The 16228-nt window shown below is 37.4% G+C and overlaps 1 protein-coding gene across 2 annotated transcripts in view; it reads right to left on the minus strand.

Annotated features, from left to right (window-relative positions):
- Nucleotides 1-1974: 1974 nt before the first annotated feature.
- rxfp2a (relaxin family peptide receptor 2a) overlaps nt 1975-16228 on the minus strand; it is a 56528-nt gene continuing 42274 nt past the window's right edge. For both annotated transcript variants that reach the window (XM_056271508.1, XM_056271507.1), the window contains exons 10-18: nt 13473-13544; nt 11577-11648; nt 11359-11430; nt 10800-10871; nt 10628-10699; nt 10304-10533; nt 5766-6176; nt 3280-3498; nt 1975-2403 (exon numbers count right to left, since the gene is read on the minus strand). In XM_056271508.1, the coding sequence (XP_056127483.1) occupies nt 2138-2403; nt 3280-3498; nt 5766-6176; nt 10304-10533; nt 10628-10699; nt 10800-10871; nt 11359-11430; nt 11577-11648; nt 13473-13544 (1486 nt within the window). In that variant the 3' untranslated portion in view covers nt 1975-2137. The remainder of the gene's footprint in view (nt 2404-3279; nt 3499-5765; nt 6177-10303; nt 10534-10627; nt 10700-10799; nt 10872-11358; nt 11431-11576; nt 11649-13472; nt 13545-16228) is intronic.

Consider the following 16228-nt stretch of genomic DNA (forward strand, 5'->3'; position numbering starts at 1 on the left):
GTTAAATAACATTAGTTAATGCATTAGTTAACATGAACTAACCATGAACAATGCCTGTAAATAGCTTTACTGTTTTGTAAGGTTAACTTACTGTACATATTTACATTAGTTTATGTAGCAGTTGACACACACTATGAACATTTCTAACTCACCATGTTACCCTAAATGTAAAAATACTGTTGTGTACCTTATCAACACTCTTTTATAAGGCATTGATTTGTTGGTAAACATAATTCTACAGCGGAAAACAAATGTTAGTAACACATCAGTTAATGTTGAATAGTGTACACTTTACAATAAGGTTAATAAATTCCATTAATAAATGCTTTATTAATGGTAACTAATGTTAATAAAGAGATGTTAGTAACACATCAGTTAATATTGAAATAGAGTACACTTTTAACTCAATCCATTATTAAATACTTATTTGAATGCAAGTAATGATAGTAAAGTGCGTATAAACATGAACAACATATTTTTCCGCTGTAGAATTATGTTTACCAACAAATCAATGCCTTATATATATATATGAAAGAGTGTTGATAAGGTACACAAGCAGTATTTTTACATTTAGGGTAACTTGGTGAGTTAGAAATGTTCATACTTAGTGTGTGTCAACTGCTACGTAAACTAATGTAAATATGTACAGTAAGTTAACCTTACAAAACAGTAAAGCTATTTACAGGCATTGTTCATGGTTAGTTCATGTTAACTAATGCATTAACTAATGTTATTTAACTGTGCTGTTAATGTGAATTGATGCATTAGTACATGTGTGAGTTAACGTTAATACATTTTAATAACTAATGCTGAACAGAGCTGTTGTTTATGGTTAGTTCATGTTAACTAATGCATTAACTAATGTTAACTTAATTGTGCTGTTAACGTAAATTGATGCATTAGTATATGTGTGAGTTAACGTTAACAAATATTAACTAATGCTGAACAGAGATGTTGTTCATGGTTAGTACATGTTAACCAATGCATTAACTAATGTTAACTAATGGAACCTTATTGTAAAGTGTTACCAAACAAATAAATGCAGTCTTGGTGAGCATACGAGACTAATATAAAAAAATAGATATAAAAAACTTAATTATTACAAACTTTTTATAGTGAAATCCATGCTGTTTTATGTGAAATTACACAAACACACACTGTGAGAATGAAAGATCACTCATTTGTGTCTTTTATGACAAATTATAAACAATCACCAATGTTTTTTTAAAAGAGTTTAAAAACTACGTTATACAATGATTGAAGTAGCCAAGGAAATCCTTGACACTGGTCAGATTGTCAATTTTATATTGCTTGACAGATTCCACGAGACTTCGGACTATGAACATATTTACAACTTTGAATGTTTGCATGTATCTCGAGATGCGTAGAAAAATCAAACTTATAAATAGTCTACATGAGTATAAAAATAAAATGCTTTTGCATCGTCATTAAAAAAATGACAAAGAACAAACAAAAACAATGTATGTTATATTATCTTATACAGATGAATGAAATGCACCTCTTCATCTTGATTGCATGCTTCTGTTCAGTAAACAGTCAACTACTTTTTTGACCAAGACAACTTTGAGCCATTTCCCTTTAATGAGTCTTTTCTGTGAAATGGCAAAGCAAGCATAAATACGTTTGCTGTACATTACAAATAACCTCTCAAATTCAATCTCAAAATCCATCACATTTTCAAACATCTCCATAGAAAATGTACAAATTTGTCCTTCATAGAAATGATGTTCCTTTGATCTCTAAAAGATGTGCTCTGCAGTAAATACTGTCAGTCTTCTCCATTGGTTTAGTAGTCATTGCTTTTCTTCTTTAAAATCTTTTGAGACAAACAACAAGCCCAGCTCAAGGGCTACGGGCCTGACATGGCGTTTAGGGTGAAAATGGACGTTGGAGGGGTTCGAGGCTCTAGCTGAAGTGTTCAAGAATGCTTCTACTAATGGAGAAAACAGTCATGTGTCTAAAAAGAGCACTCCATATTAGAACAAAAACAGCAGGAATCAAGTGCCATCCTTTTACTTAAATTGTTCCAGGAAAGACTGTCATTCTCCTTTCTTAACATAGATAATGATTATGATAGTTCAACACTATGATTGATCCCTTTTACTCACTGGCTCTTTCACCCATATTGGTTATCCATGTCTGTCAAAGACAGACGTGGCACGGAAATTTTTGCAGGGTATTCTGCATTTCGAGAGGGGTCCATGTAGATGGTGGAGCTGGTGAGACTCTTGCGTTCTTTCTTTGACGTGGAGCGTCGCTGCCAGCGGCAAAGGAGAAGCTCCACCTGCTCTCTGAAGAAGCTGGTGGTCAGGGTGTAGAGGATGGGGTTAAGGGCACTGTTAATAGGAAGAATGAAGATCACCACCCAGGAGTTTATCGTCCCTGCAGAGATAAACAGAAGACATTGATGTCAACAACAGCAGAACTCACTGATCATCTTAAATTGAGGATTTGTGACACACTTGGCTAGAGGTAGCTGGGTAATTTTCAGGAAACAGTGGCTTTTTTGCACGAAAGAAAAAATTAAAGGATAATTCAACTTTTTAGAATTTTATTTGTTACTGCTAAACTTTTATTTAAATTGTATTTATTTATTTAATGTAAATGTAAATGTCAGGCCTAAAATACCAGGGCCATGACCATCTTAAATATGTGGCTATAACCAGGCAAAAATACCAATAGTTATTTATCCTTACATCCACCTTATTTTCTGTGAATGTGCAAGATTCATTAGCGCTATAGACGAATAACAAAGGACAGTAAGCGGTAAAACTATTTGCGCTACAAACCAGTATATAATTACGACAATACCTCAAACTGGAATTTCTTACTATATTATTTTAGAGTATCAAGCAGCATAACAAGCTGTTTTGTACAGCAAAAAAAATAAAATAAAAAAATAACTGGAAGCGCATGAGAATGGAAGCCTTGTTCAATTTATAAATGGCTGCTCTCGCTCTTACTTTAAAAATAAAGTGGATAAGTAACCACAGAGAGCTACTTTATTTTAAACCCATCACAGTAAGTTTGGAACTTGAAATATTTATTTGAATGACTCAAATTCTGGTTGCATCACCCAGTTTTTGTGTGCCTTTTTTTTTATAAATAACTGAAGATATTTCTCTTTTAAAATATATTTTGTACCAACTGCCTTACATTCAAAATGTTATGGGGTTGAAGATTCATGCAAAAATGAGAAACATGCTTCTGTTTTAACCATGTGGTCAAAAAATGGTGCTGCAGAAATAAACAACACACCTGGAATCTCAACTTTTAGAAGAGAGAGTGTTTTGACCAAAAATATGGGTATCCAGCAGAGGGCGTCAGAGAACACAATAAAGAAAAAGCGGTTGGCCACAGCCACATCTTTGTGCAGCCGACTGCGCACATCTGTGGCATTGATGCCAGTTTTATAAATGGAACAGAACATACTGGAGTAAGAAACGACAATCACCAAGAACGCCACCAGATTAAGACCTGTGAATACACAAGACACTTAGTTCAGAATATATCCTTATGTCAGTGCACATAAGGACTGACATAAGGAAAGAAATAAGCAGGACTGCATACAGAATTTAAAAATTACAGGGTGACCAGACATCCCCGTTTCCCAGAAAAGTAAATGAGTAGGCCTACTTAAAGTGTAAATTTCACAGTGCCCTTTCTGCAGTTCCTACCATCTCTGGTGGTTTGTATTTTCCTGATCATCCTTAAAAAATAATAAATAAAATAAAATAAAAGATGTTTAGGTAATATTATATATATATATATATATATATATATATATATATATATATATATATATATATATATATATATATATATATTAGAATAACAACATGCATTTTCCTTCTCGACACACCCCAAGTGAGTTTTTTGCTAGGAATTTTATTAAATTAAATATTATCCGTACCCCACAGTAAATCAGGGTAAATCGGACATTGCAGATCATCCCCTTTGCCGGTTTGGGCTTTAAAAAGAAAAGAAAAGAAAAAAGGTCACCCCGCCTAAATTTAGTATAGGCCTAATGAAGAATATAGGCCACTATATATACAGTGGGGGAAATAAGTATTTGACCCCTTGCTGATTTTGTAGGTTTGCCCACTTACAAAGAATGCAACGATCTATAATTTTAATCATATGTACATTCTAACAGTGAAAGACAGAATCCCAAAGAAAATTCCAGAAAATCACATCATATGAATTTATTTAAATTGATAACCATCTGATGAGGAAAAACAAGTATTTGACCCCCTGGACAAACAGCATGTAAATATTTTGTAGAAAAGCCCTTATTGGCCAGCACAGATGTCAAACGCTTTTTATAGTTGGTGACAAGGTTTGTGCACATTTCGGCAGGGATGTTGGCCCACTCCTCCCTGCAGACAGCCTCCAAATCTTTCAGGTTCCGAGGTTGTCGCCTGGCAACTCGAATTTTAAGCTCCCTCCAAAGATTTTCAATTGGATTCAGGTCTGGAGACTGGCTAGGCCACTCCAGAACCTTGATGTGCTTCTTCTTCAGCCACTCTTTTGTTGCTTTGGCGGTGTGCTTAGGGTCGTTGTCGTGCTGAAACACCCATCCTCGACCCATCATCAGCTCTCTCACTGAGGGAAGGAGATGTTGGTCCAGAATTCCACGATACATGGCCCCGTCCATCCTCCCCTCAATACGATGGAGTTGTCCCGTCCCCTTGGCTGAAAAGCACCCCCAAAGCATGATGTTGCCACCACCATGCTTGACGGTGGGGATGGTGTTCTTTGGGTTGGACTCGGTGTTCTTTGCCCTCCAAACACGGCGAGTTGAGGCCAAAAAGTTCTATTTTGGTCTCATCTGACCACATCACCTTCTTCCAGGCCTCTTCTGAGTCGTCCAGGTGGTGAATGGCGAACTTCATGCGGGCCTGTACATGTTTCTTCTTGAGCAGGGGGACCTTGCGTGCGCTGCAGGATTTCAATCCATGACGGCGTAGTGTGTTACCAACCGTTTCTTTTGTAACTGTGGTCCCAGCTGCCTTCAGTTGATTCATCAGTTCCCCCCTTGTGGTTTTGGGATGATTCCTCACCGTTCGCATGATCAGGGACACCCCACGAGGCGAGATCTTGTGTGGAGGCCCAGACCGAGGGAGGTTGGCGGTGGTGTGGTGCTTCTTCCATTTCCTGATAACTGCACCGACAGTTGATCTTTTCTCTCCAAGTTGCTTTCCGATTCTCTTGTAGCCCATCCCAGCCTTATGCAGATCAACAATCTTGTCCCTGATGTCCGTAGAAAGCTCTTTGGTCTTGCCCATGGTGGTGATGTTGGATGCTGGTTGTTTGGGTGTTGACAGGTGTCTTTTATACAGGTAACGAGGTGAGGCAGGTGTATTTGATGTAGATAATTGGTTGGGATTGGGGCTGTGTCTTAAAGAAAGACTAACTGGCTTGTAGGAGCCAGAATACTTGCTGTTTGGTAGGGGGTCATATACTTGTTTTTCCTCATCAGATGGTTATCAATTTTTATAAATTCATATGATGCGATTTTCTGGAATTTTCTTTGGGATTCTGTCTTTCACTGTTAGAATGTACATATGATTAAAATTATAGATCGTTGCATTCTTTGTAAGTGGGCAAACCTGCAAAATCAGCAAGGGGTCAAATACTTATTTCCCCCACTGTATATATATGTAAAGAATTAAAAATACTAAATACATGAAAACAATTGAATACATTATCAAAAATATGTATAATAAAAAGAGATATCGAACCAAGAAATATCCCTGTGGAGTATCCTTTGGCTGTTGGTTTTTCCAGTCTATCAGAGTGCAGAGGGAAACAAACTCCATTTCGCCCATAATAGTTCCCAAACAGGTCTTCATTTAGCAGGGGAACAGCTGCTATGACAAATCCCAGAACCCAGATGAAGGCCAGAACCAACACCGTCTGCAGCTTCTCAGGCCGCAGATGGCTAAAAGGGAAAACAATGACAAGGAATTTCTCTAGCGTCAAGTAGGTGAGGAGGAGAACAGATACTTCAGAGGAGAGCATGGCAAGAAAGCCAATTGTTCGGCATTCCACACTGTCCATCCAGATAAGAGCGTTCCGGTTATATTCGCCACGAAATTTCACATCGAATATCCCCAGGAAGAAGAGATAGACTCCCATCAGACAGTCAGCAACTAGAAAACAAAGCAAAAAAAAAAAAAATCAAAATCAAAACAATGACATGGATATTTAAGCATGATGACATACAGTACTTAATATTTTCATAAATGAAAAAACGTCTCGGGTTACTCAACTGTAACCCTGTTCCCCGAAAAAGCAGGAACGAGATGCTGTGTACTCATACACATTGGGAAAACATATTTGTTTGACCGGTTGTGAAGCATGTGTTCAAACACAGCAAGAGGCTTAAAGGATTAGTTCACTTTTTAAAAAAACTTTTGCTGATAATTTACTCACCCCCATGTCATCCAAGATGTCCATGTCTTTCTTTCTTCAGTCGAAAATAAATTAAGGTTTTTGATGAAAACATTCCAGGATTTTCAACGAACGAAATGACTCGAAAAAAGATTCGTTCATTTTGATGAACGAGTTCGAATAGGAGAGTCACGAACGCGCATCACAGAACAGAGCAAGGCGAGCATTTGTGCTTATGAAACTTAAACTTTTTTATTTATTTTTTAAATGACCGGTCGTTTCGCTAGATAAGATCCTTATTCATCGTCTGGTATCATTTAAAGCCCTTTGAAGCTGCACTGAAACTGTCATTTGGACCTTGAACCGTTTGGGTCCCGTTGAAGTCCATTATATGGAGAAAAACCCTGGAATGTTTTCATCAAAAACCTTAATTTCTTTTCGACTGAAGAAAGAAAGACATGGACACCTTGGATGACATGGGGGTGAGTAAATTATCAGCAAAAGTTTTTTTTTAAAAGTGAACTAATCCTTTAAATAACCTCTGATGATGACGTCATTGGACGTTTCCCCGATTAACGAGTTCACTCGTCATGGAGGTCTTCGAAGAAGGGGAGAGACCGTCGCTCAGGCCTCTCCCCTCAGCCACCGGACAGAATTCTATCCTCTAAATTTGTGCGCTTAGGGGTCTCTTGTTTCTGTGGCCAGTCCAGTTGTAACCTGGCCACTGCACGAGTCACCATCTCGAGTAACTCTTCTTGCGCTTTATCATCACTCTCGAAATCATCTCGCCTGAAACAAGAGTTGCAGCGTCCTCGGCCCGGTCCAAAGAAGCGCCAATGCATATGAGTACGCAGCATCGAGAGTAGCTTTTGAAAGGGAACTGTAGGCTTCTGCAAATAAAGATAACACAAAATCGGTTTCAATAAGTGACAGCCAGTGGAAAATGGGCTCCTCCTGCTGAGACTTGGTTTCTTCCTCACCCAAGTTCTTCAATTTTGTCCTCATTTCATTACTTTAGAATGAAAGACAACATCTCCACTGATTATAAGATTGCTATTCCTGGTTTCATCAGGTCTAGTTGCAGATTGATTTAAAACAATAGTGACTAGCTCCTGCTGCATCAGTTTGTGCAGTGGATATCGACAGCGCAAATTCTGTTCCTCATTACCATTATAAAAACAAGACCGTGTGACCAGAAGTGGCATAAAGTTGCTTGCAGTTTTGCTTTAGGAATTTCCTCCCAGGAGGTGTGAAATATTTGACAGCTGCTCACTTACTGGTTGTCCCACAAGTCAGACAGTACATTTAAGAATACTCCAGCTGTCTGAGAAAAGGGAATGTGTTTTACTAGGAATAATGTATGAACGCATCATTCTTCCTTACAGTTTGATGGAATACATCATTAATCCGAGCCATGCGATGATACCTCCATCTTGTGATAGCAGGTGATCTTTGATTCAGGCAGCATGGCAAAGGTGAGCAGAGAGATGCTATTAAAGTCAGTGAACAGCCAAAGGTAAAGGCCAAGCTCCTTTTCCCACCCTGACTATAATCTAGACACACTGCTATAGCTGAGATTAACAGACCAAGTACAGATAAGGACACTGAACTCAACTGAAAATGTGTCACCGGCTAATAACAACCCTCCATGATGCGGCCGAGGGAGCGTTTGTGGAGTACGAGGGCTGGGAGGAAAGTCCAACCCACAACCTCACAGTGGTGTTAGAATGAAGAGACCTTCAAGAGTTATTAACCAAACAATTGGTTTTCCCCATCTGTAAAATGAGTTCTGTTCTAATGATGATTAGGAAAAGCCTTCAGATATTAAGAGATGACAGCCAAAAATCACTAAGAGCCTGGTGAACTGTTAAGGAGTAAGAAATAAACAATTTCAATATAAGAAAATGTTAAATTAGTTAAACTTCCCATGGCACTTCGAAGTAGACAATTCTGTCATACTGATACGGTTCCAGCCTCTGGCGCTCTGTGCTATCTAAAAGATAATGCTTTTTAAATTAATATTTTGTATTTTTTAGGGATTTTATGGTACCAAATGATATTTACGCTGTTTTATAATCCATTTATTCACTTTTTGAGCATAGAAAAATTCGTAAATCTTGAATGATTTAGATTTAGAGCACAGACTTAAGTTCTCTTTTCAAAGACAACACTTGCCAGGTTATTGCTGGTGAAAAAAGTTTTAAAAAGTGAACTTAAAAGTTTTGTTTATTGTTGCACAAAAATACTATTTCAAATGTTTATATGAAATATATATATTTTCCAAAACATGTTTTACTCAAAAACTGCAAGAAAATCAAAGCCTTGAATCTAAACAAGTTGTGTTCCAAATTTGAGCTTGATATCTCAAAAAATTTGCCTTCAGTAAGATTTTGTTTGGCCACAGTACCAAAAGTTTTCACTAGATAAAATTCATCTCCCATTAATTTCCAATGCAGCCATTTTTGACCACGAGGAGCACAAGTGTGACAGTTTTGTTTCAGGACCATTTAACCTTTTCAAATCATGCCCATGATTTTTTTTTTTCACATAGCAAGTGCCAAAACCTTTACCAATTTTTGTACCATTACGATGAAGTAAAAAAATAATTAGTTTTTTTTTTATTTTTAGGTCAAAAATTATAGAAGAGCACCAGAGGGTTATATGATATAAAATACATCAAAAATCCTAATGTAAACAAGTAATTGTTAACTAGGCCATTACTTTATTGCAGTTATGTTATCAAAAAACTTTGCATGTGTGGATGATAGGCAAGATACCACAAAAGACATTTTTCAAAAAAAAAAAAAAAGCATCTCTCACGAGGGAGCACCCCCCCCCCACCCCCCCCCCAAAAAAAAAAACTATGCCCTTGTTATATACAGTATTAAAGTAATTTGTCATAATTTGATCATTTTACCTTTTTTTTTAAATCACGGTAGCTTGCTGACTTAATTTTAGCAAAATATGGTTCATCCAAAAAAAGACGTATGGCCAGTAATATTATCTCACCAAGTTTCACATCAAATTGTGAATACACAGGAAAAACTTAAAATCACAATTTTCAATCAATTACAAACTGTATCCCTATTGGATGCATGTCGGTAAAAATGAAGTATTGAAAAATAAACCCATCAGGCCTCAAAAATACATCTGCCACAGATTTACTGAAGTATTAGTAGATTGTTATTGTTCAGTACATCAGGAAATGATCGGACTGCGGAACAGTCTGTAATTTTACTTTTGAAATAAGTTAAAAACGCTAGCATACTGCATACACAGCATACACAAACAAACTGTCACTCTCTTAATAGGATTATAGATGCGTGCATAAAGGTTCGAGAATGAACAATCAAACCACGCACAAGAATATACTGAACATACAGACACAAAAGCAAACCAAATCATAATAGGCTTTACTGACAGCTTCCATTATTTAGATAAAATCCTTTACCTTTGTTACCCTTGTTTTTTCTGCTAATACCGCCATTCACGAAGGCCTTAGCATTACTGGGTATATTTTCTGTCCAGGAAAATCCTTTTTTGTTGTTGCCATTGTAGAATGTGTAGCCAAACCTTTTTGGAGCAATTTCAATTCGGGCCGTGTGTGTGTGTGTGTGTGTCTGTGTGTGTTGCAGGCCCGGCATCAAGGGGGGGCTATAACTGGTCTTTGTGCTGTACACTTTATATAATTAAAAAAAATGAAACAATAATAATAAACAAATATTTTAATGCATTACTTTTTTTTAATCAAATATATGAAGTGTTCAGTACAAAGATCAGATGAATCAATAATGAAGTTAATTGTTTTATTATTATAAAAAAATTTGCACACAATGTATTTATTAATTCATTATTAAAAAATCTGTATTTATTAATCCCTACTCACAACACAGGACTTTGATGCAGGCTGCATGCAGGTTGTTCTCCGCTCTAATGAAGGAACGCATTCCGATGACAAAGAGATTCCCAAAGCAGGTGATGAAGGCCATCACCCAGACGGACACCCGCAGAACCAGGCTGGCTAACAGGTCTTCAACTGATGAAATCCCATCGGTGTTAGGTTTACATTTCCGAACATGTGGGGCATAGGAACAGTACTGAAAATCCTTAAAATATCTAGAAAAAACAGATACGAACAAACAACAGATTACAAACTGAGCATCCTGCGAATGCAGATTATTACACCGACCACACAATGAGAGGTACGTACATGTGGGACAGGTTTCCCATGGGAAGAAACATCTTGGTGGTTATATCAGGAATTTCAATGCCCTCCAGACTTCTGTTAAACACAAATGAATGTTGCATTTCATCCGACACCTACTAATAGGGTCTTAAAAGCCATTCTTTTCCAGTGCAGAGCATGCAATGCTGATACGTACAGAGACTCCAGTTGGACCAGGTGATTGAAGTGACTGGCATGAATATGGAGAGCAGGATTGTGGGATATGTTCCTGCAAACATTAAATGGAATATGTCAGCCAAAAATGATTTTTCTGATTATTTACTAATGACATTTCAAATCCATTTTTCTTTAAACAGATTTTTTCTCTTGCCAGTAACAACAGTGGATAGTCATACGCTCCATAAAGGACATGAAACTACACACCATTTTTGAATGCATATGTGGGCTAGAGACAAGCTTAAATTCAATTCTGTAAAGAGCTAGCACATGGCTTCAAAGGCTCAGAATACAGACTACTTTTGTGGTGCTTTTTTCAGCCACCAAAAGAAGACTTGTTTGTTCCATGGAAGAAATAGAAGCACCAAGTTTTGGAAGGACATGAAGGTGAGTGGAAAGTGACAGAAGTGTTCCTCTTTTAAAATATCCCTATAACATTTTTTATGTTGTCCTATTGCATCAATCATGGCGCCATTTATTGAACCAACCAATTAAAAAAAATGTAAATAAATGATGTGACTGATATTTGCATAACTCACAGTTTCTGCAGATATTTTAAACTCTTGAAAGTGTTTTTAGGAAGGTCGGAAAGTCTGTTGCAAGACAAATCTCTAAAAAAAACAAGAAGGAGAAACAAACACAACAATCAGATGAATTAAATCGACGTGCATACAAAGATATCTCAATTATGATGTAAAAACCTTATTACTCTCAAATCCAAAGATTGTACATCCAGATTATGTGCTGCGGTACTCACAGTTCAACCAAAGATCCAAGAGAATGAAACGTGCTTTCTGGAAGGATCTTGATTTTATTGTCATGCAGTGATCTGGGCATATAAAAATGAGAGAACAACATAATGTTTCTTTTCAATGAGACTAAACTTCAACATTTTCACGTGTGGAAAGCCTCAAAGAACAGCCACTGGCCCGTTAAACAGCCAGACAATAATGAAATCCTACTGCTTTCTGCTGCATTTCCAGCTTTTTCAGCAAGGGCACGCTGACCCTGTTTGCAAAGATACCACCTCTCCCTCAAAATCTCATTTAAGATATGTCTGACACTTCCCTACATCTATTACAAAAGAGAACATCTTAATAATAAACTAATAGAGCCTGGAATGGGTTTAGTTGTCGCTGTCAGAGACTTCAGTCTGTCCGAATAAGGCAAAATCTTTCTGTCATCACACTGTTCCTAGGAGACATTCTGCTATCATTTGCAACAGTTTTATGAGGAAAACAGTACCAAGACTACAAAGGAGTCAAATTCACAGCTCTCTGAGAAACTGGGATTAGATTCCTCTATTTTTATACTCCAAATGTGATCAACCACAAATGAGTCAGCCCATAGATAAACGTCCCGAGGTATTGATTAACTTGTAAGAAAGTGATGGGAGTTAGATTTCTTTTTCCCCAAGTAACATCAAACTATGTTACTTTGCCCAAAGCAAAATGAGAAGGAGAATAGAAAGTCTATTTAAAATTTTTTTTTCTAATTATCAAAAAAAAAAAAAAAAAGGAATTGGCAGATGGAAGCCTCATTAGACAATGTGCAGCATGTATCTCTGAAATAGAGACCTTTCAACATATTCTTCACAACTCATTCTCAATCTGTGGTAGAATTGTGATGATTGCAAAATTTGCTCTGGTAAACTGAAAAAATTACAATCATGTATTGTAAATGGTTAAAAAAAATGTACAAATGTCACGGTAAATAAAAACCTAGCAAATTAACTGACATTTAAGGTCACTGCATTTAACAACAATATATGCAGTTTTTGTAGTTTGTAGCAATTATGCTCTTCATATGTTAAAAAAATTAATCACCTTAAAAAAAATGCCAGCCTGAACCTGTCATATTTACAGCAAAAGGGGGACAAACCAAATTCAAAGAAATGATTACTGTGGTGAAGCAGGGCGGGGCAAAGAGTCATGGGAGCAGAGCAAGGCCAGTGGAGAGAAAGATAATGAGTGAAACCTGCAAGACACACCAGTCTTGAGTCCCACGGAGGAGCTCCGGAAGGATAGCAAGAAGAATGAGGATAGTGGAGAGAGGACAAGGCCTGGGACATTTTGTTGTTTTTTATCATTAAAACTTTATGCTGAACTTTGCTGGTTCCTGCCTCATTTCTCCCCTGAACTGAACACTATTACAATTTATGCAATTCAAACAAAATATATCAAATACTTTTTTTTTTTACAATGTTAGTTGTTAAATTGTTAATCTGACAATATAATTTGAATAAAAATGGTGTAATAAAATAAAAAGGCAATGCATGCCTGACATGTTTGATGCATTTTCAAAAGTGGTCACAGAATATTGTATCCCACAGTATATGGCATATAAGAAATGTCCTACAGTTTTTAAACTCAGTTAAATTAAAATGATTTCAACACGTGCTTGACATCATTCTCCACAAGGAAGCTTTGTTCACTTGTTAGAAACGCATGCATGCAGACACACATCCTAATGTCTAACTAAGAACAAGCATTTCCCTTTAGAGATAATAAACAAACCAACATCTGTACCACATTCAATTAAACTGACTATTAAATCAAATTTTACAACCATTATAAATTGAGATGCTGGCATCAACGTAAGCATAGCCATCACATACACTATGGCGGAGGGTAAAAGCACGAAAAACACTTACAGCACTGTGAGCTCGGTGCATGTCATCAGAGTGGAAATATTCAGCAACTCAACGTGGTTCTCAGCAAAGTCCCTGCAAGGAAAGACAAGCCAAGGAAAAGAAAAGAAAGAAAAACAATTTTAAAAAAATACATAGAAATCCTAAATTCGAGGACATAATAGGAAAACAACGGAACCGACGACTACGAAAACTCATCCCACTGCTCTGCAACAACAAAAATTAATTTGATCAAGACGAGCCATAGGTGCATGACAACTACATGAATAATAAGCTTGCTGAAATAGTTCATTCAGTGAGTGCCTTGATCAGAGGACGTGACTGACTTTGATAGAGCCGCTGATAGTCTGTCTCTCAGAACTGTCGGGCTGGACTTGCAGATGGCAAATTGTCATTCAGTGTCGAGAGTATTGCAGTATGAGTGAGCCTGCTCGCAGAAGTAACATCAAAAAACACAGTCCCCCTGATGATGTCCATTGTCCATCTCTTTCCATCCTGACTATAATTACCAGAGTGCATTGCTCACAGAAAAGCTGTAAATGAGTCCAAAGTGCTCATTATGAAGGGAGAGATGCTCGAAAATACACAAACGACACATTTGGCAAAGATACAGGCACTTTGAGAGAAGTTTTCATTGTTAACTCAAGATGTGTGACACGGTCAATGGAGTTGTTGTCAGACCTTTGACTAAACAGCACAAGCAGCTTAATCTTGCCTATAAGCACCCACTTAAACAGGAAGAGAGTGTCTGACTGACATGTCAAGCGACAAAACAAAAATCGGTTTTGCTCGCTCTAATCTGAAAAACCGGCAGATCCAGAGATTATTTCATCCTCAAAAGCACTCGTCGTATCACCCGGTACCTTGTAAACATGACTTTGTTTCCAAGTAGACTGATAATAAACGCTGTGTTCCCTTACTCCAGGAAATTACTTAAAATCAGCCAATGAGATTAAAGCTTGCCAGAACATGCTTTCCAGTTTTGTGTGCGATGCGCATCAGACAGTCAGTCAGTGGCCTGTGGGCCAGACCGTGGGCGTCCTGTCTGAGAATAATCATGTTTATAGGTCATTGTTGACTATAAAACTTCAGAGCACACATTTTTAAGGGTTTTCCAGTAAGTGAGTGTAGTCTTCTCTGCAAGGTTCAGCTGAGCAAAGCAACTTATTTACAGCAACGTATAGTTATATAAGATTTGCTAAATTCAAACCTACTTTACAGTCTAATTATATAGCAAATACAAAAGAGGATTATAATAGGGTTTCAATTGTCTAGAGTTCAGAGACCATCAGTTAAGTGTTACGGACTCTCTCTGTTTGTTAACCTCAGAATGACCTATTCAAATAAAGCAAAGAGCCTGATGACTAATATACTAATGGAGATGTGGGTTTAAACACACACATACAGACATATACAGTCGCTTACACAACTGAAAGTAGCACAAAAAAAACCCTTCCCAGTGTCCCAAAACCTTACTGAGAAGTCAGTTTGATGATATGTTGAGGCAACTTGGATCAAAAATAAATGCTTTCTCTATACAATATTCAGTGCAAACGTACACACACAGAAATAAATGGACCAGCCAAGAAGGCTTTAACATTATTAAAGTACCATGCAGCAACACTGGTACACTAACAAATATCCTGTTAATTTTACGGTTAAAAACTGACAGCTGCATGCAGTTGCCATAAATTCACTGTAAAAATACGGTGACAATGTTTCCAGTTTTACAGTATATGCCTGTATATTTTACATCACATTTCATGAAGTGATATAATATAAATACCAATTTTATGTCAAAGCAAATTTATCTAGGTCTTGCAAAAATAACATATGTGAATTGCCAAATTATAATACCACATTATTACTTGGCTAAACATTAACCATTCATTAACAAAGTTTCATTAACAAAGTTTTCAAAATGATAGATGTGGGGTAAACTGTGCCAGATGCTTTGAGGTAAGCTGTGTCAATGGCTGAACTGGCCAAAATTAGTTACAGAGTTCTGAAACTGAGATGATTTTCCAGAACAAAAATGATTTTCCAGAACAACATTATGTAGAATTATGAAGAAGCTACTTCAGCCTAGGAAAACTGCACAGAGGGAGTAATATTTCCATGCAACCTTGATTACTGGAATGTTGAATAATGATATCTGTAATTCTTATTATAATCAATCATTTTTTTTATGTTTCACTATTTCATACACACAACATTTTTAATATATTAAAATGTATTCCTGTCTTAAAATGAGTTTATTTACAGGGTAGTCACACATGCAATGGTCAAAGACAGCAGACACAGGATAGGAGACAAGGCAATAATCAGGATCCGATAACCAGGCGGGATAACAGAGGCAGGCGGCAGACGAGACGGAATCCAGGAAACAGGCAAGGGGCCAAAAGGCGAGATGGTCCTCACTGCAGAACACGAAATCCAGGGGGAGGAGTTGGATCCAGATCCAACTCCTCCCACCTTACATATACCTAAACCTACCCATCTCCGCCCCCTGATCCCTAACCCCACCCCTAATCTTACCCATCTCCACCCCTTAGATCTGGATCCAACTCCGCCCCCTGGATCTTGTGAACTGCAATGAGGTGCTACTGCAAAAGGCAGGCAGCAGACAATGGGCTCTATGCACGGCGGTATTTCCGGTGAAGGTCTAAGGATGCTGGATTACTTCCGCCGTTCGTAGAGTCCAATGCTATACCGAGAATTTATATTGGTTTTTATACTCAACTGCTATACTAAAGAAA

The sequence above is a fragment of the Rhinichthys klamathensis genome, unplaced genomic scaffold (assembly GCF_029890125.1).
Source record: "Rhinichthys klamathensis goyatoka isolate OS25496 unplaced genomic scaffold, OSU_Roscu_1.1 h1tg000321l_1, whole genome shotgun sequence".
NCBI lineage: Eukaryota > Metazoa > Chordata > Actinopteri > Cypriniformes > Leuciscidae > Rhinichthys > Rhinichthys klamathensis.